This window comes from Betta splendens, chromosome 15, assembly GCF_900634795.4.
Source record: "Betta splendens chromosome 15, fBetSpl5.4, whole genome shotgun sequence".
NCBI classification, from domain to species: Eukaryota; Metazoa; Chordata; class Actinopteri; order Anabantiformes; family Osphronemidae; genus Betta; species Betta splendens.
Window position 1 is genome coordinate 7,270,019 of NC_040895.2, and position 26,822 is coordinate 7,296,840.

Here is a 26,822-nt window from a genome sequence, read left to right on the forward strand (position 1 = left end):
CACTTCCTCTTTATTCGGATCTTTTTCCTTCTTATCCTCCTCCACGCTCTCCTGTTCCTCCTTCTTCTATTCCTTCCACACCCCCTCCTCCCTATTCTCCTGTTCCTTCTTGCTCTTGTGCTCCTCCTCATTCTCCTCCACGCTCTCCTGTTCCTTCTTCTATTCCTTCCACACCCCCTCCTCCCTATTCTCCTCCACGCTCTCCTGTTCCTTCTTCTGTTCCTTCCACACCCCCTCCTCCCTATTCTCCTCCACGCTCTCCTGTTCCTTCTTCTGTTCCTTCCACACCCCCTCCTCCCTATTCTCCTCCACGCTCTCCTGTTCCTTCTTCTGTTCCTTCCACACCCCCTCCTCCCTATTCTCCTCCACGCTCTCCTGTTCCTTCTTCTGTTCCTTCCACACCCCCTCTCCCTATTCTCCTCCACGCTCTCCTGTTCCTTCTTCTGTTCCTTCCACACCCCCTCCTCCCTATTCTCCTCCCCGCTCTCCTGTTCCTTCTTCTGTTCCTTCCACACCCCCTCCTCCTTATTCTCCTGTTCCCTCTTGCTCTCCTGCTCCTCCTCTTTCTCCTCCATGCTCTTCTGCTCTTTCTCCTTCTGTTCCACCTTCACCCCCTCCTCCTTCTCTTCTGGTTCCACCTATTGTGGCTCCTTCTGAGCCGCCGTGTGTTCCCGATGCTGGCCTTTTCCTGTCTCCTGTTATTCAGGACTCAGGCTCCATAGTGGAAGGGACCAGCGAGGCCTTAGCGGTTGGGGAGAACAACGAGGCTCCTAGCAGCAGCAGCAGCACATCTGCTAGAGGTAGGAAGGACAGTGATGGGGAGGGGGCTGCTCCCAAAAGACCATGTTTTACTGTAAGACACTGTGTCACACAGTAAACTTGGTCTTTCCCTTTGTTGGATGGCAACAGCCACCTCTTCATTCACGGATAACTGGCTTCTGTTTCTGACAGGACCAGTTTATCCTACTGTCTTCTTTTTTTCTTTCCTGATTTCTTTCTTCATAATTTTAAATATTCATCCAAACCCTGAGAACTAGCCTTTGCGTCTGGCTGGGCAGTTCTTGTCCCAGGTAGCGTCTGGCACTGGGACCTTTCTTTCTTTCCTGGATGAATACAGGTTTGAATGCTAATATTTAACCTGAGAACTAGCCTTTGCGTCTGGCTGGGCAGTTCTTGTCCCAGGTTGCGTCTGGCACTGGGGCCTGCGTTTAGAGTTCAGCATGGTGGTGGGATGGACTTTTCTTTCACCCTGAAGGCTGAGTTCAGCGCCTGGCAGGGCCGTCGACCCCCCCCATACAAGTTGCTCGAGCGTCTGGCAGGGTAACTATTATGTTTATTGCTATGTTTTCCTCTACAGCAATAGGTCAGTTCAGTCACAGTGGCACTGGGGACACTTGTCATCTCCCACTGAAGCTCCTCAAGGGCAGAGGAGGATGGACTGCAGTGTCATGTGTTATGGAGGGGACACATGGTTGTCTGCTGTTCTAATCATGCTCCACACCACAGGGAGCAGTGCCGATGATACTGATGTACTGACCAGTGTGTCTGTCAGTCCAGTGGACAAAGGTGAGTACAGGATTTTGATTGTGTGACAATTTCAAAGATGTCAAAGGACGTGGTTGAGTGGGAATAAATGTTTGTATTACATTCAAATTTAACGTGATCCTACAAATTAATCATCTTTCGTCACATTCAGTTTCATAAGGAGAAGGCGATGAGGGCACCAGGAGAGGAGGAGAAGGTGAGGAGGCACGTACAACTGTATTTGTTCTATTAGGGTTAAGATAAAGAAAAACATAGGAGACGTTACACTTATCTCGTGACACTTTATTTGTTTTATTATTATTTTTTTCTATAGATTACGTTAAAAAAACACAAGGTAAGTAATTAAAGATGTTAAGTTGGGATAAGTTTTCATTTGACTTTTTATACATTTTAATTGACAGTAATGTAATATTGTCGCTCTGCCTTTTGGCTGCACAAGGTGACACCAGGCAATGGTAAAGACAACTAAAATTCCTTCAAGTATTTCTCTGATGTATGTACTCACTCTGCATTCTAATGCTTTCACTTTACCAGAAACGACCGATCTGGACCCAGGTCCTGCAGTCCAAGGAGATGCCAAACTGATTGCAGGAACTATGGCTGCACAATTACATTCAGTAAGCATGAGATGTCGTGGCTTATTCGTAGTATGTACTTTACGCCATGTGCTCTTAAAAGCCAATGTTTTCATTTTGGTTGCGACAGGTGCAGCTGTGGAGGATGGAGACAACAGACATCATAGAACCACCTGGAGAGAAGTTGTCACCTGTGTCTATGGAGGCTCAATGCTGTAAGTAATCACCTGAGCAGTAATTTACCTGAGTAGTAAAGTGGTGATAAGCTTAACATCTCAATGCAGACTTGTATGTTAAGAACACATCTGTTTGTGATGTTTCTTCTAGCATCCTTCAGCTCTTGCTCCCTCCAGCCTCCGGTCCAGACAGAGGGGAGCCTCCCAGTCCTAACCACACAGAGGAAGTGTTTTCATCACTGCTCTCTCTGTGCTACTGGGTTTGGGAGACTCTTCACATAATCAGTGGTGTTGGCCTCCATCTGTAAACAGAAGACAGTCAAGACAAGTCATTTTCTAAATATTTTGAAACTAATTGTAATAAATACGTTGCATCTTTAACATCATTTATTTGTATTTCTTTGTGTTTTTGTATTTCTTTGTGTTTTACTGTGTGAATATGTTGGTAAAATGGTAAAAATAATGACTCATTACTTTTGACACTTTCATAACACTTTCATGAAGTGATAAATAACAGACTGAGATGAGATTTTTGTTGTAACACTAGTCAGATTGTTCATTTGTCCATAGGAACTTCCTCCTTACTTCACTTTACTACATACATCAACTTATTGAATACATATGTAATAATTAGCAAGTCTGCAACAATAATGATGTAACTGCATGCTGCGTCCACACTGGTTCGTGACAATCTCCAGTTCCTGAGTTCATCTCTAGCAAAAGGAGACAAGCTGATCTAATATCAGTGGGAGAAGTAGAACACTGTCACAGCCTCCACAACAGCCAATACACACTCTCTCTCAAGATGATTGAGAGTGATTCGTTTGGTCATCGTACAACTGCTTCTTCTGGGTTCATATCTACTAATTTCTTTGAAAACCGTCGTTGTTAGTTGGTACTACACTGCCTCTTCCTGGACAAGAGGAGCAATGACATCAGTTTCACCACAACAAATACAAAAAATATACAAACAATTTAAAATAATAATAATTAGCTTAGCTCGACGAAACCTGTGCAAAGTTCAAGATGAATATAAGTTATTTTTTACTTTTCTGTCAGAATATTTATTTTCTGTATGAACCCAATTGGACAAAAGAAGCAGCAGAAATACAGCAGCAAAATGAAGCAGAACATGCCATCAAGGACATGGAGTCACTCTATGCACAAACTTAAAAACGTTTATCACAGGCCATAACAAAGATGCAAAAGAATCAGCAGCACATTGAAAGTCTGCTGTAGCAATAATACATGATTGAAAGATTGAATGAAACCACGGAGGCTATGAAATACATATGATTTGAACACATGTATGAAAGCGTAGAATTAACATAATAAGATAAGATAAGAAAACCTTTAATAGTCCCGCAGTGGGGAAATTACTTCTCACAACAGCAGTACAGATAAGCGAGAATACAGCTACAGAACAGTTTGTGTTGGCACAGTGCAAAGCAGTACAGTACAGTTGGAGTGAGTATGAGGTCATTGCAGGGTTATTGCACAGTAATGGGTATAAGATTTGTACCGGTAACAATATACATGATTGTTCACAGATCTACACAAATATTGTGCAGAGCAGGTTGCTATATAAACCACTGATTAAGATTAATGAGAGTACGAATACCTTCATTAGTCCCAGGGAAAGAAAATTGCACCTGAGTATTAGGAATAAACAAAGAAAACCCTGAGCGTGTACATTACAACTGTAGATGAAGATACTGAGATGCAGGTGTACACAGTACAAGCATGTCACAAATAAATGAGTGACATTGGTGAAAAGTGTAAATATGGAAACATGGATGATGATTATTGCAATTTGTGAACATGTGCCAAAGTGTCCATGGCTGTTTCTCCACTGTGGGACAATTAAATGCTTACTTATTTATATTTTTGATTAGTGCTTCAGTATCAAGACATTTAGTCTTAATAATCGTAAATGTACCTAAACCAGCAACCAAACGCTAAGACCAAACGTGTTGGAGCAGTGTAAAGCAGAGAGGAGAAGAAACATACAGAATAAGTTTCAGAGGCGGGGATGGAAAGAGACCATCAAGTCACTTGTTGCTCAGTGTGTCCCAGGTCATTTCTGAAGTTCTGGTTTTGATCACCTGCTGCTGATGGGTTCATCAGAGTCTCCATTTGACAGATGTTTGCATCCTCCGACGCTGGAGTCTCTGAGCTTTCTCCCAAAAAGATCTCTGAAAACATAAACACAGTTTGTGATGTAGTTTTAGAAAGAAACATGTAAGTAATACTGCTGTTCCAAACACACCATTACATATTACTACATTCGTAATAAAATATATATGTAGAAGTTAAAAGTATTAAAAGCTATATCAAAAGTTAGATCTAACCACTTAATAAAATAACCTACTGTACGGATCTTTCTCCATTTAACCAGGACTCCAAGACCAGCCCCAAAAAGGCCAGCTCCGAAGAGGCCAAGACAAACCCAGGCAAAGGCAATGACACCGGTGTTCTTCCCTTCTGAAGAAACAAGAAAGTCTGAGAAAAAAAGTAAAATAGCAGCTTCCTCCAAGACAAACTACTGTTTGTCCTTTTTCCTGCGTTACTACCTCTTTGTAGCAGAAAATCATTTTACAATGATATATAATATAATCCAAGGCTGCTTTCACACTTTCAGATTTAGAACAAGTTACACCACTGTCAGCTTTCTGTTTTTAATCATCTGGTGAAAACCTCGCGGCCCTAACAGCTGGTGTAGTAAAGAAGGGAGAAGCTTTCTGAAGCCGAAGCTATGAATCAGCATACTAAGTTATCAGTAGGTAATTCCCCTTCCACAGGATGACTGACAAATAAACATGGAGCAGCTCTAAAACACAGACAATGACCAGGCCAATGATTAATCCACACTATGAACTTGTTTGTCGTGACGACAGAACATTTACCAGACGTACAGTAGTCATCTCGTCTTTCTTCGGAAACTTGTTATGTTGGGAAGGACTTTTCTGTGTTCATCACTGTTAAAAAATAAAATCAGTTTAAGCACCCTTTAACTGTTAAGTGATTACGTCTTTATTTTCTCTGTTTACTTTACATCAATTTAAATCCATGCGTTACCAAAGAGCATGGACTCGCTGGGAGAGCATTTCTGAACCCCGGCCTCTTTGGCACATTACAGGAGAAGTTGCCAGTTGTCACTGGAGCTGAGCCAAGATCTGCAGTTGTCATGACTCCTCTGTCTCAGGTCTTCATGCCTTAGAGGCTGTCCTGTGTCTGAACTGCGTTTCCTGTAGATCAGGACAGTCTTTCTATCGCGGTAGACGTGGACCACCTGCTTGTCATCTTTTTTTCCAGTCAACTGTCCGAGTTCTTAAATTCAATGAAGCATCAAAACAGCACTGCAGAGTGACATTTTGTCACACTTGTGCTGTAACTTGGGGGGTGAAATGACACATTCCTGCAAAAAAAAAAAAAAACATTTTAGTGCACATTGAAATGTACAGCACCACCTCATCAATTAGCTTTGAGCAATTCCCAGCAATGGTGGGACACACATGAACTGCACATTAATACAGTCTTTTTTTCATTTTTGAAAATTGGTTACGCTTGGTAAAACATACTTTAGTTACTGTATTTGAATACTTTAAATCAGTGCAATTAACCAACAGCATCTAACTGAACATTTGTCAAATTTGTATCTAGTACTTTCTCCTGTTAGCATCAAAACACTTGCTTCTGTTGAAATTATCTAAACCTATAGATCAACTCCCTAAACAGCGCTGCATCATCCCTCAATAAAAAAACCTGCCTCTCTAGTCGTTGAGAAAACACTGTTCAACCCTGACACCTTGAGGAAAAACCGACACCAAACATGCAGATTTCAAGTATGTTGAAATCTGACTTTAAGTATGTTCAAATCTGCCTTTCACATTGTCGGTGGTTATGTCTGGTCGCTTACCTGGTATCGCTGTAGCCGGTACCCAGATCACTACTAACAATATTATTACAATCTTCATCATGCGACATGAACTACACAGCAACACGTTTGGAGAATGTAGACTCTCTCCTCCGTCCTATCACCCACTCATTGGCCTGCGTTACTCTTCCTCCTCTTTGGGATCGCAGTTCCTTCGGCCAGGCTCCTCGGTCAGGCTGAGAGGGGGCGGAGCTAAACCATTGGTCCAATCATTGCAGCTCAGGTGATTGGTCAAAGCGCAATGCATTCTGGGTGTTTTAGGATATGACTATTTCCAGCAACAACAACCAGAAGCAGCAACTTGCTTTTCAGCCGTGAAGTATCACTTTAAATATAAAAAAGTCACTTCACTTCGCTTCACTAATAAGCAGACTTGGCAACAATGGACCTCGCAATAAATAGCGCTATCAAGCCAACTGCAAGTCCCATGCATACCAACTGTATTTACAAAACAGTTAAAATGGCTAAAACGAACGACGAACGACATTAAAGCTGCTGTTGTTTTAATTATTGTTGATTTCATGGAGCATTTTAACACTTTGTATGGACATGGTCCAAGTAATCCAAAACCTTAGTGGAGTCGAGCACTGGGGGAGAGAGTCGTATGGTGTTATACTGTAGGTTACAAACAGTTAAAATGTACACAAACCACCTTAACATGGTACATTGATTATTATTTTTGCTCATATTAAGAGAAACGAGAAAACCGGTGTGTTTTGTGTTTAATATTCAGGACAAATCAACCAGAAGACGACTTGATTGGCAGCATAAATACATTACATGGTTTGCAAGTGAGCACAAATTCGACATTCCCACTTACAGTCACCAAACTTCTGAACAGGTCTTCAGCATCTAAACAGCCCATTTGTTTCATTTTATTCCTCCTTGTGAGCCAAATACTCATCTTTGCCTGTACAATCAGATTAACCAAGCACACATGTCTACCTTGTGATGCACTGTAAACAGGTCAAAACATAAAAAGCTTATTGTCCTCTGTGACCACTTATCACATTCAGTCTCAGTAAACCTGTTTCTTTGTAAGAGACATGATGTGATTTCTACTGAATTTTAAGGTAAAACTGTCAAATTGAACAACACACTATTATTTTTATATGTGTATTTGGTAAATCTATATATGTACTAAAGTGAAGTAAGGAAGAAGGTGATAGAAACAAATGAACATCCTGATTTGTGTAACAACACTATTCTGATTTACTATTTCCAACAGATGTTTTTACCATTTTACCAAAATAGTCACAATCTCATAGTGGAAGTAAATCGTGAAACATTACAGAGAAAAGTATATGTTTAACATTAAATTGATTTATTGAAGCTTGTATTACATGGTTCTAAATTGTGAAAGTGATGCTTGATGTCTCGTCCTGACCATCTCCTGCTCAGAGGGAGACCAACAGTGAGTTGAAGAGCTTCCAAACCCAGCAGCACAGAGGAAGCAGTGGTCCAGTCACTTCCTTTATGTGGAGCGATCAGAGAGGTGCAGGCTGCAAGAAGAAGCATCATAAACAAATGTATTGTTAACATACATCTCTACATTGTCAGTTTAAGTTTATGTCACTACTATTATTCAAGTAAATTACTGCTCGGGTGATGACTTACTGTACTGAACCTTCAGAAACAGAGGTGATGACATCTCTCCAGGTCCTGTGGCCGTCATTTGGTCTCAAGGAAACTATTAATGAAGTTCTCCAGCCTCCACAGCTACACCTGTCATCAGGACTCTACACACGCTCACTTAGCTCTGGTATTCCTCGACTGAATTAATTTTTCTAAGAAGGCAAAGAGGAAACAAAGAGAGGGAGCGAGATAGAAAAGGGAGCGAGCTTGGAGAAAGCGGTAGGAAGAGAGTGAGTTTGGAGTGAGAGAAGGATGGAGGGACAGGGAGCAAGAGGAGGGAGAGAGGGAACTTGGAGAGAGACAAGGAGGGAGGAAGAGAGGCCTGGATGGAATCCAGGAGGCATCTAAAAGTGATGCGCAGGCAGTCAGACAACCCTAACTCCAAGCCTAAGCCCAATGCTCCTCTCCATGTGGAGGAGATGCGGCCTGTTTGTCAAATGGTCATGGTCATGAGTCAAAGATCATGACCATGGGTGAGAGAAGGTACATGGATCCACTGGTGAATGGCGGGAGGACAGGGGGCTCATCTGAAGGGGGAGGAGCACACTCATCCTCATCAGCTTTTCCAGTCAGGGCTACTGAAACCAGTCGCAGCTGTCATTTGTCCTAAGGCTGTGGTTCTGCTGGACTGGGTGAATTGAATAATGTATCTTTCTATGTGTGTATCTGGGTGAAAGGCAGCAATTACCCAGGACAGGTCGCCAGTCCATCACAGAACCACATACACAGGCCAAGAGGGACTAACTATCACTAGAGTCTTTAGACTGTGGGAGGAAACACGGTGATATGAGAAGAACATGCAAACTCCTCAGAGAAAAGCACCTGGGCCACCTGGGAATCGAACCCACATCTTTACTGTGAGGCAGCAGTAAGTCATTCCAGAAATTTCAGCCCTTCTGCCTACAATTAAAAGCTTTATGTGTTAGGTTTAGTTGTGTAATGTCCTTGACCTTTGTAAAGTGCCTTGAGATAACTTTAAGAAATAACATTTATTAAACTGAAAAATTCTTATCTTAGTTCAGTAAATTCAATTTTAACTTAGGAGCAGCCTTATTCTAAATAAAGGTTTCCAGTATAAATGCACATGGCAACATCCTGATGACACCCAACACTACCACACACACAACACTTCCACTCTAATGGGGGAGGCTGGGGGGATGCAGTCTTGGTGTAGCAGCCTCTCAGGTTATCATGACTGTGCCTCCGGTTTTTAGGTGGGATCTTACCCGTCACAGGCGAACCAGCCTTCCCAACCTGGCCAATGTTAGAGTAAATATGATTTACTGACTGATTTATGATTTGTTATTATGATGTTACGTCACTCACAAGGTTGATTTATCGTTTGTTACTTATTGTCTGTCAGGACGGCGTAGATGACGGACCCACATGCACAGCACAATACGAGGTTTTCTGGTGTTAAAGAGTGTCGTTTATTCCAATATGCAGAGTCAAATCCAGGCAGGGTCATACACAGGAGGTCAAGCAGGTTAAATAAGATCAAGCAGAGACGTAGTCAGGAGCAGGCACAGATCAGATACGGGAGGTGAGTACAATACCAAACGTCAGGCGTTGAATCGTGGTCGGGCAGGCAAGGTCGGTAACAGGCAGTAGCAACAAACAAGGCAGACAAGGATCAGGCAGGCTCAGAGTCAGAGGTCAGAATAAGAAACACGGTACACAACAGGGCTAAACTAGGAACGCTGGAAAGTGGTGATCTCACGCAACAATCTGGCAACTGGAGTCTGTGAGGGGTGAATGCTATATACCGGTGTTGATTAGTTAACTGCTAACAGGTGTGCTGAGTGATCCGGGGACTGAACAGAGAAACAGGAAGTATACAAAATAAAACAGGAAGTCCTTTCAGTGTGAAGGGCGGGTGACAAGCCCGGACGTGACAGTACCCCCCCCCCAGGGCGTCTACCACGGCGCCCACGGGGAGCCCCCCCCCCCGACCAGGGCGGGTGGAGGGTGGATCAGGAGGAGGGACCGGATCCTGGCGCTGTCCCCGTCGCCGCCTCGGCATCCCGGCGGAGCCCGTCCGGGGCGGGAGCCTCCGGATGCGCCTGATGGAAGTCCCGGATGAGCGAGCGGTGCAGGATGTCTCGGGCCGGAACCCAGGACCTCTCGTCCGCCCCGTAGCCTTCCCAGTCGACCAGGTATTGGAACCCGCGGCCCCGGCGCCTGCAGTCGAGAAGGTCCCGCACCGAGTAGACCGGGTGGCCGTCCACCACCCGGGGCGGCGGTGGAGGCTGGGAAGGAGGGACCAGAGGACAGGAGCGGTGGGGCTTGAGCCGGCTGACGTGGAAGGTAGGGTGCACTTTCATGGACCTGGGCAACGAGAGTCTCACGGCCACGGGGTTAATCACTTGGGCGATACTGTACGGACCGATGAACCGTGGAGTCAACTTACGTGGAGATCCCGGGAGCCGCAGGTCCTTCGTGGACAGCCAGACCTGGTCGCCTACTTCATACGTGGGTCCTGGGGACCTCTTGCGGTCTGCTGCCTCCTTGTAGCGGGCCTGGGCCTGGAGCATCGTCCTCCGGGCTCTGAGCCACGTCTGTCAGCACCGCCGTAACAAGGCATGGGCCGAGGGGACGTGGACCTCCTTTTCTAGGAACGGAAACATAGGGGGCTGGAAGCCATAAGCACACTGGAAAGGTGTCAAACCCGTGGAGGCGCAAGGCAGGGTGTTGTGGGCGAACTCGACCCATATCAACTTCCGGGACCACGTCCCGGGACTCTTCGATGCCAACAATCGTAGTCCCACCTCCAACTGTTGGTTGACCCTCTCCGTCTGGCCGTTGGTCTCCGGGTGGTATCCAGAGGAGAGGCTGACCTCTGCCCCCAGAAGTGCGCAGAACTCCCTCCAGAAACGGGACACGAACTGGGGTCCACGGTCCGACACAATGTCCTGCGGAAATCCATGTAGGCGGAAGACATGGTCCAGCATGGCTTGGGCCGTCTGCCTGGCTGAGGGGAGTCTGGGCAGAGGAATGAAATGCGCGCACTTAGAGCAACGGTCCACCACGGTCATGACGACCCGGTTACCTGCCGAGGGTGGTAACCCGGTGACGAAATCCAGCGCCACGTGCGACCACGGCCGATGTGGGACGGGCAACGGTCGCAGGAGGCCGGAGGGTCGCTGGTGGGACGGTTTATGCATCGAGCATGTGGGACATCCGGCCACGTACTCCCGGACGTCCGATTTCATAGAGGGTCACCAGAACCGTTTGCCCACCCTGAACGCGGTGCGGGGTGCCCCGGGGTGGCAGCTGATGGCAGACGCGTGGGCCCAATGGATCACCTCCCCTCTAAGACCTGGGGGAACAAACAGACGGTTGGGTGGACATGCAGGAGGTCTGGGAAGGCCCTGGACCCGCCTCCTGGACCCGTCTCTCCACCGGCCACGTAACTGCCCCCACCAGGCACCCTGCCGGTAGGATGTGCTCCGGTTCCACCGGGACGTCTAGATGGTCATGGAGCCGGGAGAGAGCGTCCGGTTTCGTGTTCTTCGAGCCTGGGCGGTATGACAGGTGGAAATGGAAGCGGCTGAAGAACAGCGCCCAGCGGGCCTGGCGGGAGTTCAGCCTCTTTGCGGTCTTTATGTATTCTAAGTTTTTGTGGTCGGTGTAGACCAAGAAAGGCTGCGCCGCTCCCTCCAGCCAGTGCCTCCACTCCTCCAGCGCTGTCTTAACAGCTAGCAGCTCCCGGTTCCCGATATCATAGTTTCGTTCCGCGGGAGATAATTTGCGGGACATGAATGCACAGGGATGTAGCCTACCTCCGGCTGGATCGCGCTGGGAGAGCACCGCTCCTACCCCCGAATCCGAGGCGTCGACCTCCACCACGAACTGGCACTCTGGATCCGGCATGCGAAGCACGGGAGCGGTGGTGAAACTCTGTTTAAGGTGCTGGAAGGCCGACTCTGCTTCTTCCGACCACTGGAACGGAGCCTTCAGAGAGGTGAGTCTGTGCAGGGGGGCTACGATACTGCTGAACCGCCGGATGAAGCGGCGGTAGAAGTTGGCAAACCCGAGGAAGCGCTGCACGTCCCTCCGACATTGGGGCGTCGGCCAATCTTCTACCGCCTTGGTTTTAGCCGGGTCCATTTGGATCCGGCCCTGTGACACGATGAAACCCAGAAATGACACGGTGCTGACGTGAAACTCACACTTCTCGGCTTTTACGAAGAGCCGATGTTCCAAAAGTTTCTTTAGGACCTGGCGGACGTGACTCTGGTGTTCCTCCTCAGTACTAGAAAAAATCAAGATGTCGTCAAGATACACAAATGCAAATCTGTTAATCATTTGGCCCAATACTTCGTTAACAAATGACTGGAAGACGGCGGGGGCGTTGGTGAGGCCGAACGGCATCACCAGGTACTCATAGTGGCCGTTCGGGGTGTTGAATGCCGTCTTCCACTCGTCCCCTTCTCTGATGCGAACCAAGTGATATGCGTTTCGTAGATCCAATTTTGTGAACCACTTGGCTCCCGACAGTAGCTCAAACGCAGAGTGGAGGAGGGGAAGAGGGTACGAGTCCCGAATGGTAATGCCGTTGAGGCCTCGATAGTCAATACATGGTCAGAGTGTGCCATCCTTCTTTCCCAGGAAGAAAAACCCGGCCCCCGCTGGAGAGGAAGATGGCCGGATGATGCCCGTAGCCAACGCTGAGTCCAGATACTCCTTCATCGCCTGTCTTTCGGCTGGAGCCAGCTGGAATAGTCTCCCCTTGGGGGGGTTGGAACCGGGCCGTAGGTTTATGGCACAGTCGTGGGTCCTGTGGGGTGGCAGGGACATGGCCTTGGACTTGCTGAATACCGCGGCGAGGTCATGGTAGCAGGCCGGCACTCCGGTCAGATCCACTTTTTCCTGACCAGTCCCGGGCGGTGGCTCCTCCGTCTTCACCAAGGGCTGAAAACAAGTGCTCTTACAGTCCATATCCCACTCCCTTACCTCCTCGCTTCTCCAGTCCAGCCTGGGGTTGTGCCGGCACAACCACGTATGGCCCAACACCACCGGGTGGTAGCATGCCTCCACCACCAAGAAATGGATGCGTTCCGTGTGGCCGTCTGCGAACTTCATGGTGACGGCCTCTGTGTGGTGGGTCACCTTCCATAGTTTGCGGCCGTCCAGTGCTGTGGTTTCCACCGGCGCCGCGAGCGGGGAGATGGCGACGCCCATCCTCTCCACCAACCTGGCGTCCATCAGGCTGGCATCGGCCCCTGAATCGATGAGGACCGCCTGCTGGAGAGAATGAGAGCTGGACGAGAGCGTGACCGTAGGCAGTGAACGGGCGGAGGCGCTACCAAACATGGTTTGGCTCACCACGATCCTCCGTCCTCGTGGTGAGCCAGGTCTTTTAGCGGGCATTTATTGGCGAAATGTCCGTGCCTCCGCTTCCCCGGTCAGGTGCGAAACCGCGTACGCCACCTTAGCTCTCTCGGTGGGAAACGCGGGAGCGTGTAGTTCATAGTGGATCTCACATTGTGTGAGAAATGCCCGGCAGTCGCCCGACTCACCGGGAAAACGGGTTGGCGCACCGAGGCGTGCGTCGGGTGCCGGAGGGAGAGTCGGCGGAGTCGCCGCGGGTGCACTTGCCGCTGCGGTCGCTGAAACCTGGATCGGCGCGGTGCCATCGGAGTTTCCTGACGCGAGGCGGCCCACCGCCTCCACGAGTCCCGCCACTGCGTTCTCCTGACGGCGGGCGCACTCCGCCAGATTCTGGAGCGCGGAGTTGGTCCTTTCCTCCTGCTCGCTGAGCCGTTGCTCCTGGGCGGCGAGCGCAGCGCGGAGGTTCTCGATGCTGGCTGGGTCCATTTCTGGCCAGATTGTTCTGTCAGGACGGCGTAGATGACGGACCCACATGCACAGCACAATACGAGGTTTTCTGGTGTTAAAGAGTGTCGTTTATTCCAATATGCAGAGTCAAATCCAGGCAGGGTCATACACAGGAGGTCAAGCAGGTTAAATAAGATCAAGCAGAGACGTAGTCAGGAGCAGGCACAGATCAGATACGGGAGGTGAGTACAATACCAAACGTCAGGCGTTGAATCGTGGTCGGGCAGGCAAGGTCGGTAACAGGCAGTAGCAACAAACAAGGCAGACAAGGATCAGGCAGGCTCAGAGTCAGAGGTCAGAATAAGAAACACGGTACACAACAGGGCTAAACTAGGAACGCTGGAAAGTGGTGATCTCACGCAACAATCTGGCAACTGGAGTCTGTGAGGGGTGAATGCTATATACCGGTGTTGATTAGTTAACTGCTAACAGGTGTGCTGAGTGATCCGGGGACTGAACAGAGAAACAGGAAGTATACAAAATAAAACAGGAAGTCCTTTCAGTGTGAAGGGCGGGTGACAAGCCCGGACGTGACATTGTCATTATGAAGGATATATGTGTTCAATGTTTTAATCCTGTCAGAAACAGGAACATGTTATACTTTGCTGAAACTGCACCCTGCACACAGACACAGAAACAGGAAGTGGTTTTGGCCTGCTGACTTATTTTGAGTAAGCTGGAAAGGCCGTAAAAAGGTCACCAGTCTTAGGGTTAAACAGTTCATGATGCTATATGCCTTTACTTATGCAAATCAATCAAGTGTTTTATCCTTATATGGAATTTTCTTGTCTGCAGTATGATCTTCGTGTATTCATTGTGTTTCGCCTCCTTTTATCTTACTACTATCCCTCTATTGCTCATCTCTTAACTTCATTGCCCTGGCTGTTTGGTGCAATGGTTAGTGCTTTGCATTCCTGACGCCTAGGTTTTGGTGTCGCGTCAGGAGGGGCACCCGGTGCAAGATCTCACCAAATTAATAATCCAAATCATTAGCTGTGGCGGACCCTGATGCGATAAGCCAAAAGGAGTGGGATAGGGGATGAGGGTGTGTAAGTTTTTTAATTTTTTGTTTTATTTCTTTGACATCCTGTCTATGTGTTGAATTTTCAGTTTTTAAAGTCTTTCCGTTTGATCATCTTCTTCTTTCTTCTTCCGTTCCCTTTCATCTTCTTCTTTCTTCTTTCTTTCTCTCTCATTTTCTTGTTGTTTCTTTATGATCAGGAGGGTTCGAATGACGGCGGGGGAGAAGGGGGGAATAGAGGTGGCGGTGGAGGGGGAAATCGTGATGGTTTTAGTGATGAGGATTGGTAAAATTGGTTGTTTCTGTGTCATCTTCTTCTTTCTTCTTCCTTTTCACTCTTCTTTCTTTCCTTTTCTCTTCTTGGGAGTTCTTTTTTTTCTTTCTTAAGTCTTTCCTTTTCTTCCTGTTTTCGTCTGTTCTTCTTTTCCTTTTCTTCTTTCATCTTCCCTTTCTTCATTTCTCTTGCCTCTTCTTTCTTTTCCTTCTTTCTATCTTTCTCCTCCATGTCGCTACACCTTGTTACAAACTTACAGTACCGCTGTCCTTCTGTAAAACAAAATAAAAATAAAATTATTATATATCATAAATTTGCTAAAAACACAATTATTAGAATAACATCTATGTATACTGTATGAAACACCCTCTTCCCCAATAAACTAGAGAAAAACATTTTACAATTACGAACAATATCTATCCTCCTAAAGTATTATTCAGACTTCAACATAGCATCGACGATACCAACCATCTAATTTTTGTGATACAGTTCAGAGGTTCTGGCTTGACGTACACAAACAGTAAAAAAATTCATCCCCATCCCCCACGTCATGCTTCTCAAAAGTACTACTAAATATTTGTTTTAATTTCAAATAACACAGAAGATAAACTATGTATTAATATTGATTGAACAGAAACAAAACAGAAATGTTCCCACAAATTAGTTTTCTTTTCAAGCGTCAAGCTACTTCAATATGTATTTATAATCCTAAATTGTTAATGGCCCCATAGACAGAAATATAGTTTCTTAATTAATTTATTTTATTTTTAGTATTTTTGAATTTTTCTTGGATTTGAGCATTTGAAAAAAACAACCTTAGGTAAATGAAAATCTTTTAAAAAGTAATAAAATAAAGTACTCACCCCTTAGGACTACAACTACCAGGAAGCACAATGGCCGCCTGCCTAATGGAGATTGAAGCCGTAGTTTTAAGACTTTAAGACCTGTGCCACGCGCCAGTCAGTGTACCAAACTGCCTCCTACAGTCTATGACATTCTAATGTCATGCATTAGTCATGCATTAGTTTATTGTGTTACTTGCATTCTTTGGAGGTCTTTTGCACATTGATGGTCATGACACGCTCTCTCTCTCTATTTATTGACTTGGCCGGGCTGAGGCTGCCATCCTGAGACCTGCAGTCACTTCCCTCTGAGGAGATTAACCTTTTGTTGCATTATTCATTAAAGCTTCTATTAACATTTATATACTTAAGACTGTTCAACACAAAGACTGATTTAATATTAATAAACAAGGACCCTGAACCTGAACTCAGAAGACAAACTGGAAACATATAACAATAGGGTGTCACTAGAAATACTTCCTGTCCGACTAGTATTTTCTACACATGGAATTCACTGCCTGTGACTGTGTTTGGACATTTGAAATCTAAAGACTGAAGTCGTCATCAGGTGACAAGAGGATGCTCTCCTCTATTGGACAAGGAGGAAAAGCTGAAGAAGTGACGGGGCAAACTGTCAGACATTCTTTCTTGTTTAATCATCAGCACCTGTTTCAGATGATGGATCAGATTCAGTTCAGATTCATTTTGTGTTAATCTCCAAGCCCCATTTTGTGCATGTTGTGCATTAGGACCTGATTAGGCATACTCAAATAAAAATGGTTGTAATTCCTAAATGGTAAGGGCTACATTATTAAGCTTGGTTTTGAGCTTAGTTTTGCAAGAAAGCAACTGAATTTGCTACAGGTATAGTGAAGCAAAATAACAGAGACATAAACTTGAAATAAAATTCTGATAAACCCTTGCCTAGCAAATATCAAGCAAGTAAATGTCTCCCCTGGTGACTGGTGGGGAGGAACTAGAGGTTTGGAAGGCTCAAATGAAAGCTTACATGTTGTAAGGCGACCCTATAAGGCTTAATTAGCATTCAGTGTAACCTAAAAGCTTATATGTAACAATCTGGGATAATATTTCATAGGGTAATACTATGAGTCTGCGAGTGGGGGAGGGGAGGTCTCAGGGAACTGACCCTGATTGTCTACTCCTGGCAGATGCGATGCTATACTTCAGCCTTTTCCAGCATTCTCAAGTTCAAACAAAGCATAAGGGACATAGCATCCATCTTGAATTTGCTGGATTAATTTAGTTTTTTTCTGTAGCGAGTTATTACTCATAGAAGAGAAAAAATATTTTTCCCTCAGGAGTTGGAGCAGACAAACTTGCAGTTTTCAAATAACTTTTTTTCACGTTTTGGACCGAAACGCTTTACTGGACTATATTCGCTGGACTGTAATGAACACAAATCTGCCAGAGATATAGAGGCTGCAAGCAGTTCAGTAGATAATTATCCTCTGAGGGGGGAGATCTGAGAGGTGAGTGTGGGACAAAATAAATGATGTTTCAGCAGCTGATGAATGCCACCGGCAGTTACCAGCTACTGGCAGCTTCCAGCTAGCAGGCTAATGCTATTAGCTGCTTCCAGCTAGCATGCTAAACACTAATGCCATTTAGCATAAGCAGATCACATATCGTTGAGTGATGCTAATGCTGCCAACTTTAAAACATTCTTCAATTTTCTCCATTAAAATGTGTCACATTGTTACCTTTTACTCAGAAAATGTGAGCATCTATAATCTACTTACACTTTAGATAGGTGGTGTTTTAGCAGCTGATGAATGACATCAGCAGTTTTTTTAGCTAGCATGCTAATGCTAATGGGCGTTTAGCTTAAGCAAAACATAGCATAGAGCGATGCTAATGCTGCCAACTTTAAAGGATTATTCAATTTTCTGCCCTTAAATGTTTTACTGTTACCACACACTGTGAAACCATGTGGTATCCTTTCACTCAGACAATTAGAGCATGTATGATTTAGTTACACTCACATTTATGCTAATCTTACTTTGATGGTGATTACAAATTTGTAAAACTAATATAAAAAATTTGTAAAACTAGTATAAAACTTGACAGAAACACACAGGGAATGTAAATACATTCTTCCTAAACAGTTTGGTTCAAGTGATCACAAAATACAATGTCCTACCTCTCTCTATCGCAGTTGTTTTGGTATAGAACTCTCTAGATCTTTCTCCTGTTAGAGGGAGTGAGTTCCATGTCGCCATGGTTACAGCACATGACCATTGATTAACTGTATCTGCACATGTTGAAATGGTCTCACATGAGCATCAGTAACATTTGGCTCATCAGAGCTTTTTGTTCTGCAGGAGCAAAGAAACTGGACCCACTTTAACCTGTTGCCTGAATCTTTATTTATGTTGAAGTTGAAGTTCAATGAACAGGTAAATAGCGTTTCTCCAAATGTTCATCTTACTTTTTATGTTATGACCCCAGAAATCTAAAATGTAGAAACTGACCTCATTACTTTACCAAACATTCAAAATAATAAGTGATGCTTTAATAAAATAGCTTGTATGTTTTCGTCACTGATGAAATTAGCTTATTTTCCTGTTTTAGCTCTATCGGCTTCTGGAGGTGGGGGCCAGCTGTGGCAGCCCTGTCACCCACCAGTCCTGGTGCAAAGGATCACCACTCAGTTTTAACTGCACAATAGACATCTAGCACAGGGGGACGCTGTCCAGGAGACACACTGTCAGCAAGCCGTCAAAATCTCCCCCACTTTTAATTCACTCTAGTTCCACACTCTCACATTCAAGCTGGGCTGCATGGCCCTGACCTCGGGTGCCATCTCTGTGGCTGCTGTGGTTCTGCCTGGGGGGTTCTGTGTGAGTGACTCGCGTCGCAACGCCTGGCCTCCTGAAACTGAAGGTATGTAGTCTCCCTGGCTCCTAGGTTTCTGCCCTCCACTCGTTTGACTGGGTGTAGCGGCTGGGCTCCTCTCATCACCCTGGCTTCCTCAAGTGGCATTGTTCACGTACCAACGTCTGTCTCATCTGGTCATGGTGAACAATGTTATAGTACAGCTTTACTAACCTTATAGTGCGACACACAACACCAGTAACTGCTATTATTTATTGTTATCACTATGAATAATGTTTGATTATGATAGCTATTAAGTTTTATGTGATCATGTGTTACAATATCTGTGCATACAGTAGGAGTAAATATATGAGTGTATTTATGCACACGCCATAACGTTATTATAAATATTAATATTTAACAGTTAACAACAGTACAACAGTTCTTTATTCATGAATGTGTTTGCCTCACGTGTATCTTTTTTATTTATTTGTTTTGTGCCTATTTATATTTTTCTATTTTTCCTCACTGACTTGTTTGTTTTCATCTATTGACTTGTTGTTATTGGTCAAATTTCAACAAATCACATTTCCACCACCGTGTTCACGTCATTTAGAGAATTTTCTGAATAAAAAAAAGAAAACCCCGCTCCAACCGCCTTTTGATGACGTCACTCCCGTAAAACCCAAACCCGCCATTAATTACCCGCTCCTTCGCCGGGTGCGGTGGCGCGTGCCTGTAATCCAAGCTACTGGGAGGCTGAGGCTGGCGGATCGTTTGAGCTCAGGAGCTCTGAGCTGCAGCGGACTATGTCGATCGGGTGTCCGCACTAAGTTTGGTATCGATATGGTGCTTCTGGGGGAGCCCGGGACCACCAGGTCGCCTAAGGAAGGGTGCATCGGCCCAGGTCGGTAACGGAGCAGGTCAAAGCCCCCGTGCCGCTCAGTAGTGGGATCGCGCCTGTGAATAGACGCTGTAGTGCAGCCTGAGTAATACAGCGGGACCCAGTCTTTTTACACCATTTACACTGATCAGCTGAACAGCTGTGACGTCACACGCTACAGTTGATGTTTGATCATTGAAGAACTACTTCTTTTCTGGGTTCGTATCGGCTCGTTTCTATTAAATCCTTCGCTGTTTGTTGGTACAACACTGCCTCCTCCTGGACAAGAGGAGCAATGACATCACTTCAACCACAAAACGAGCAGAACGCTCTTGTTGTGTAATTTTGCCATTTTACCCTCTAAATATCAACTGTCTCCCTCATCACATTAGTCGTTTTAGTTCATTTATTGAAATCAAACATGTGTTTTTACATACTTAAGACTAAACACCGGTAACATTTTTAAAACACCAGAAAAAATGCAATTCTCATCCCACTGTATTTACGACGGTGTTCACTTCTTTTAGACAATATTCTGAATAAAAAGAAAATCCCGATCCAACCGCCTTTTGATGACGTCACTCCCGTAAAATCCAAACTCGCCATGAATTACCCGCTCCTTCGCCGGGTGCGGTGGCGCGTGCCTGTAATCCAAGCTACCGGGAGGCTGAGGCTGGCGGATCGTTTGAGCTCAGGAGCTCTGAGCTGCAGCGGACTATGTCGATCAGGTGTCCGCACTAAGTTCGGTATCGATATGGTGCTTCTGGGGGAGCCCGGGACCACCAGGTCGCTTAAGGAGGGGTGCATCGGCCCAGGTCGGTAACGGAGCAGGTCAAAGCCCCCGTGCCGCTCAGTAGTGGGATCGCGCCTGTGAATAGACGCTGTAGTGCAGCCTGAGTAATACAGCGGGACCCAGTCTTTTTACACCATTTACACTGATCCACTAACAGCTGGTGATGACGCACACTACAGTTGATGTTTGATCATCTTACAGCTGCTTCTGTACAGTATTTGTATTAGCTAATTTCTATTAAATCCTTCGCTGTTTGTTGGTACAACACTGCCTCCTCCTGGACAAGAGGAGCAATGACATCACTTCCACCACAAAACGAGCAGAACGCTCTGGACGTCGTCTGAAGTACGGTTTCAAGGCATGAAATGAGGCTTCTCTACTTGAGCTGCTGTTACTTATGCAACTACACAAGCTGTTTGTATAGGTTTAGTTTCCAACATTTTTGCCATTTCACCCTCTAATTATTACTACTTGAACTCATGTGACTCATCTGTCATGTCAGTACATTTATTGAAATCATTGAGTTTTTACATGAAAATTAGACTGTGGTAAAATAAAATAAAAAACGCAATTCCCATCCCACTGTCAAATATTAAGCTGTGAAATTTCACAATCTATATATTTATTTATATATATATGTATACACACACACATTTCTCCGCTGTGGGACTAATAAAGGCATTCTTACTGGAGCAGATCACCCTTTGTTTAGTCATTTGACACTGAGCCACATGAGTGGTGTGTGCCCGCCATGAGAGGGCTGTGAAACATTTATGAGCAGGACGGCCAGCAGCACAGAGCACTCGGGTGCGAGCAGAGCCATGGCGACTGTTGAGGAAACGTTGAAGTGTCCCGCCTGCCAGGATCTCTTCACAGACCCAGTAACTCTCCCATGCGGACATCACTTCTGTCTCACCTGCATCCGGGCTGTCTGGGAGGGAGACGGGTCTGAGGCGGGCCTTTCCTTCTGTCCGGAGTGTCAGATTCTCCTGCCCTCTGACCTCACTCTGGAGATAAACACCAGCCTCCAGACCAAAGTCAAGGAGTGCGACTCTAACAAGACACAGGCTGCGGAGCTCCAAGCAGCAGCTCCGGGCGGCGGCGCCAGATCAGCATCCACCGTCTACTGTGACCACTGCATCGCGGCGCCGTCGGAGGCTGTGGAGACCTGTCTGACCTGCGATGCCTCGCTGTGCCAGGCCCACGCCCTGCTGCACCAGCAGAGGTCTGCCCTGAGGAAGCACACGGTGGTGGAGGTGACGCGGGACCCGCTGTCCCTGAAGTGCAGGGAGCATCGGGATGAGCTCAAGCTTTTCTGTATGGAGGAACGGGCACCGGTGTGCTGCTTGTGCGTCCTGGTTGGGCCGCACAAGAACCATAAAGCCTGGCAGCTCAGTGAAGCCTGTGCAAACTTTAAGGTGAATATTAGTACAAGTTGTCTTTTATTTTCTGTCAGGATATTCATTCTCTATATGCTCTGTGTTTAGAGAACGTTAGAAACTACTATGAACCAGTTGTTGGAGAGAAGAAGTAAAGCAGAACATGCCATCAAAGACTTAGAGTCACTCTATGCACAAACTGTGGTATGATCCATGTCGAACGCCTCCTCTTCATACAACAAATAAGCAAAGACCCTTTCATATACAACGACTGGTTCATTTTTCCGCTCAGGCGTCCGCTGCCGATTTCAGGGAGAGAATCTCGGACAAGTACAGCCGGATCCGGGTGGTGCTGGATGCCGACGAGCGTCTGATGATGCAGATCATCGACGCAGAGGAGCTAAACACGACCGAGTGGCTGGAGGCCCAGAGGAGCGTCACGGAGGCCCACATCAGAGACATAGACGACCTCAGAGCTTCCAGCAAATCGCTGCTCCAGGAAACCAATGAGCTCAGTGACCCATTGGACTCAACGCCACTACAGGAAGTAGAGAGGAATCTGTGTGACCTCGAGAAGCTGAGAACGGTAGAGAGGCTGGTGGATGATCTCACTGTGTCTCTGTCGCCGCACTTTCCACGAATGTGGTCGTGTTAGTATATCGTTCAACACTTTGCCACGTAATGAAGTCCATCGCAGTCAGTACTGGTCCTGTACCTGTGCACTGAATGTAGATTTGCATTTGCAGATCTATGCTGCCCCGCTCTGGATTCCGAGACAGCTCACCCGAAGGTGGAAATATCCGAGGACGGGAAACAAGTGTGCTGGAGACGACAACCTGCCGGCGAAGGTCCCGGCACCCGGCCGTGCGATTCCCAGTACAGCGTCCTGGCCCAGGACTGCTTCACCACCGGCCAGCACTACTGGGAGGTCATCGTCCAGGACAAACCTTACTGGCTAGTAGGTGTGACCACTGGGCCCAACCACAGAACAGACGCTCCAAGCCAGAGTTCTTCCAGCTTGGGTGTGAACGGCACATCCTGGTGCATTTACCATGCAGACGGGCGGTACATGGCATGCCACGACACCCAGGAGACGCCGCTGTCTGTGGAGAAGAGAGTCAGGAAGCTGGGCGTACTGGCAGATCTCCAGAAGGGGGCGCTGTCCTTCTATGACGCCGATGCTATGACGCTGCTTCACGCCTTCTCTGTGCTGTGCACTGACAGTCTGTTCCCCATGCTGAACCCATGCATTGATGTGAACGGGCTGAATAAGCAGCCTCTCACCTTGTTTTCGATCAAGGACCTTTGGGATTCAAATACTAACGCATATCAAAGAGACAAAGACTAAACGTAGTGAACAGTCTTGAACAATTTACTTGTTTCATGTTTATTCAATTTATGCTCATGTTCTGTGAATTTCATAGAGGAAAGATCTACTGAAAATAAAGAGACTGGACTTTCTTCAGAGCTTCCTAAAATACTGTATATTATACACTGTATTACTGTGAGCCTCCAGTTTGGATTTCTAATACAGAACCTTCAAGCAAGAAAGTAATATTTTCATTTTTCTATTTCACTTTTTTTAGCGGAATGTGCAGCAAATATTTCACCACTGTCTCCTTAGTTCTGCCTTAAACACTTAGGTTCAGTGGTAAAGTCCGGCTGCTGGTTCAGTGGCTGAGCAGCTCCCATGTTTGACTTGCTGTGGTCCGGGAGTGAAACGGCCCGTGAGTAAACTGCTGGCTTGTCTTTTGTGTAACTGTCCCCTTGGCTCACCAGACCATGGAGCCTTTAGTCTCACATGTCAGTGGCTGAGATGAACACAAACACCCGTCGAGGTCAAATAACAGTCACGTTGTCTTTTTTCTACGCTGCTCTAGAACATTGAAGCATTAGGCCCCTTTACTTTGATGAGGATACACATGATATTTGTTGAAAGATATTTTCCTACCTTCATCTTACACCAGCAATAGATTTAAGTAATCAGGAAATATAACACTTTTCTCCTAAAGCTACTTTTAATATTGTATTGCTGTAGACTGTGCAGGACAAACGCGCTTCTCAAGGAGACGCAGTTTGAATCTTTGACTTGATCCAGTTCAGGAAATGAGTGACACGTGTGTAGACTCCAGGCTTGTTGGCCCTCCCGCACTCATCTCCCCAACTCACCAGGCCATAAACCACATGGGTCCTGTTCTCATTGCAGGTCAGCGGGCCCCCGGAGTCACCCTGAAACAAGAGCCAACGTCCAGCCGATCCGCACAACAGAACCCGCTTCACGTCAGTCATCTACGTTCTCTCTACCCACCTGACAGGAATCTGCCCCTCCTTGCAGGTGGCCAGCGCAGAACATGGTGGTGTCCAAGACCGGGCCGTAGATCGCAGGTTCAGAGCACTTCTCCTGGTTGATCAGCAGCACTTCGGCTTTCAGCAAGTGATTGGCTCCGTACTGTTCTGCAGACATAGGATGCAATGGCAAATGCGGATTGTCATTGCATCATTTTTATGCATTGTTATTGATGAGCATGCAATAAAAGGGACCTTGCTCTGTGACTCCCCATCCGGAAATGGTGCACTCCATCCCATCAGGCAGCGGGGCATCAGGAAGGCACGCTGCCTTCACGAACTGCGTCTCAGTGGCACAAACCCCAGCAGTCCCTTGGAGCCTCAGCAGAGCTTTGGAGAGGCAGCATAACAAAATCAAAAATGAATCATAATGAATTCATTTGATATGAATTCAGCCATTTATCTTCACGTTTATTATGAATTACCTATGTCATTGTAAACAGCTGTTGGAGTCTCCCTGAAATTTTCGTGTAAAATAACGTTTTCAACCGGCAAGGTCTGCTCTGTTCCCTCTGTCATATTGAGTGACAGATCTCCCATAACCACCTGCATGTCCCTGTTGGGCAAACTGTTCAAACACAAACACAATTCAAACCTGTTCCTTCCACAATCAGCCGTGTTTTGCCTGTGCCGCCCTTACATGCAGTGTCCAGCCGTCAGCACCCAGCAGCTGGCGATGAGAACCCCTCCGCAGATGTGCTTGAAGGCTTGATTGCTGTTCTTTGGCCTCACCTGCAGAGACACCTGCCAGGGCAGCGTCCCGGCCGTGACCTTCAGGCCCCCGAAGATGCGAGTGATGGCCCGTTTGGGCTGAGGCTTCCCACAAACGGAAAACTGCTGGGGTGGAGGGGTGGCGCTGGGGACGGGGGGTCCAGGGGGCGGCGTGTGAATGGGCGCCTTAGTCGGGGCCTTCGTGGTAGTAGTTGCCTGCGTTGTCGGCGGGGGCTTGGCAGAGGTGGGCTGAGGAGCAGCAGTCGGTCCTGAAAACACATACAGATCATGTTGCAACAGTTTTTTTTCCAAATCCTAACGTGTCCGGTGCCTTTAAAGCTGACCTGTGGGCTCAGGACACTTGGTCACGTCACAGTAGTCCCACCGCAACTTGCGACCCCTTCTGTAGAAGCACCAGGGCCTCGTGTCCCCATCCGGGTTTCTGCACGACACCCTTTGCTCAAAGACTCCGTTGCAGACGTCAAAAAGTAGTTTGAAGACACATAATTATCTCTCGAACCTGCAAAAGTTGTGAGGGCCGAGTCCGTCTTTGTCCTGGTAGGCTGTGAAGGGGTTAATTCCGTTGGCCAGGACGAAGTGGGAGTTCCAGTGGAGGCACTCGTCCCCATCGTCCGTCTCGCTCACGTTGCCGCGGTACGACTGGCCGTTGTCCACGTAGCAGTCGTTAGGGCCTGCGAAGAACACAGCGGCTTGTCAGCACTACAGCAGGAGAACCTGCACAGGCTGAACCGTCACGAGAGGCGAGGCCTTTACCGACAAGGCAGAAGCGTCCGCTGTAGCCTTGAGGGCACTCGCAGTCGAAGTCGTTACCGTCTTTAATGCAATTTCCACCATTCCTGCACGGGTTCGGTTCGCACACGGAAACTTTGGAGGGAAAACAGCACTTTGTGTGAGTTCAGGGGGGAAAAAGGGAAAGAAGTGGTCTGTGTTACTTTGGAAAAGGAGGCGTACAGGTCTTGCAGTCTGGAGGCTGGAAGGGCGCCTTGCACTTGCACTGGTAAAACGGGGGAGCTGAGGTGAGCACGCATTCTCCTCGGCCGCACAGACCTACCTTACAGATCTGTGGACCTGAGGCGACAACAGAGGAGTCTTATTACGATTCATGCTGGTTCACTATACACTGAGGAGGTATAAAGCACACCACGATAAGATGCGCTTCGAGTCCAGACCTTTTTCACATCTCTTTCCTTGGAATGGTTTGGGGCAGTCGCACTTAAATCGCCTCTTGCCTTTTTCCTTACACACCCCGTTGTTGAGACAAGGGTTCTGGCTGCACCGGCCTGGTAAATGAGAAGCATTAGGAGCGAGGCACAATCTTCAAAGGTTGGTATGAAAGTATCTATCGTACCTGTGAGCTCTTGAAGTTCAGAAAGCCAGTCATCTTCCTCATCGTCATCAGGTATTTTGTCTACAATCTTGAAGAAGATGTCTAAAACAACATGGGACATTTGATGTGTGGGGGGAAAGTCCATGTTGATTTCATTAAGCACTGCAGCTTCACTTGATTCAGTGTGGTTTAAAGAAGCACTCACCTTCCACTATGTCTTTGAATCGTCCTCTGGATCTGGTAAGTTTTCCTTTTATGTGTTTCTTTACGTCCCGATTCTCATGATCACGGGACCCATCATGACGCACGCCATCACGGTGCTCCTCACCACGATGACGCTCCTCACTGTGATGTCCGTGATCGCGCTGCTCGTGGTTTCTTCTTTTGTCCTTTTCGTCTTTCAGCTGAATTGAAACAGTCACTGACAGTGAAAACTCGCTCTAATGAAACACTTGATGCACATTTGAATCGTACAATGTGGGTCCAGCGCCAGTAAACTGTCCATACGTACGTGAGCAGGTGTGAGCAGCGCTGCAAAGAGGAAGCAGCAGAAGAGCAGCTTCAGGTCCATGATGGACGTCCAGGGGAGTAAAAGGAGAATGCGCTTGTCTGGCAGAGGGCTCACACTTTAAACATCTGTGCAAGCAAACTAACCTTTGAATCATCAGGGTCTGGCAGCCG

At 46.7% G+C, this 26,822-nt stretch overlaps 3 protein-coding genes and 1 long non-coding RNA gene across 5 annotated transcripts; 2 read left to right on the forward strand and 2 right to left on the reverse strand.

Moving 5' to 3' along the window:
* Window positions 1-1,978: 1,978 nt before the first annotated feature.
* Window positions 1,979-2,682, forward strand: LOC114842220 (uncharacterized). The gene is made up of 4 exons (XR_003783278.3): window positions 1,979-2,000; window positions 2,080-2,162; window positions 2,251-2,335; window positions 2,448-2,682. It is a non-coding gene; the product is annotated as an uncharacterized LOC114842220 (long non-coding RNA).
* A 12,067-nt stretch (window positions 2,683-14,749) lies between these two features.
* LOC114842166 (uncharacterized) lies at window positions 14,750-18,284 on the reverse strand. Of its 2 annotated transcripts, none has more exons than XR_008692641.1 (4): window positions 18,008-18,284; window positions 16,043-16,168; window positions 15,868-15,905; window positions 14,750-15,276 (listed from the first exon to the last, which is right to left on the reverse strand). XR_008692641.1 is itself a non-coding variant. In XM_055502718.1 (4 exons), the coding sequence occupies exons 1-4, from the start codon at window positions 18,084-18,086 to the stop codon at window positions 15,038-15,040; spliced, it is 468 nt and encodes a 155-aa protein (XP_055358693.1). In that variant the 5' UTR covers window positions 18,087-18,218; the 3' UTR covers window positions 14,750-15,037. The 2 variants fall into 2 exon arrangements, 1 of the variants encoding a protein (XP_055358693.1); XM_055502718.1 differs by having other exon boundaries at window positions 16,043-16,154; window positions 18,008-18,218.
* A 165-nt stretch (window positions 18,285-18,449) lies between these two features.
* On the forward strand, window positions 18,450-23,084 carry LOC114841870 (E3 ubiquitin-protein ligase Midline-1-like). The gene is made up of 4 exons (XM_029127067.3): window positions 18,450-21,775; window positions 21,845-21,940; window positions 22,029-22,386; window positions 22,483-23,084. The coding sequence occupies exons 1-4, from the start codon at window positions 21,131-21,133 to the stop codon at window positions 23,082-23,084; spliced, it is 1,701 nt and encodes a 566-aa protein (XP_028982900.1). The 5' UTR covers window positions 18,450-21,130.
* Window positions 23,085-23,092: 8 nt separating this feature from the next.
* Window positions 23,093-26,802, reverse strand: habp2 (hyaluronan binding protein 2). Its single transcript, XM_029127670.3, has 13 exons — window positions 26,653-26,802; window positions 26,347-26,545; window positions 26,163-26,243; window positions 25,984-26,094; window positions 25,766-25,882; window positions 25,568-25,678; window positions 25,314-25,485; window positions 25,138-25,235; window positions 24,723-25,062; window positions 24,508-24,650; window positions 24,278-24,412; window positions 24,045-24,190; window positions 23,093-23,965 (listed from the first exon to the last, which is right to left on the reverse strand). Exons 1-13 carry the CDS (start codon window positions 26,710-26,712, stop codon window positions 23,798-23,800), a joined length of 1,881 nt encoding a protein of 626 aa, XP_028983503.1. The 5' UTR covers window positions 26,713-26,802; the 3' UTR covers window positions 23,093-23,797.
* Window positions 26,803-26,822: the final 20 nt, after the last annotated feature.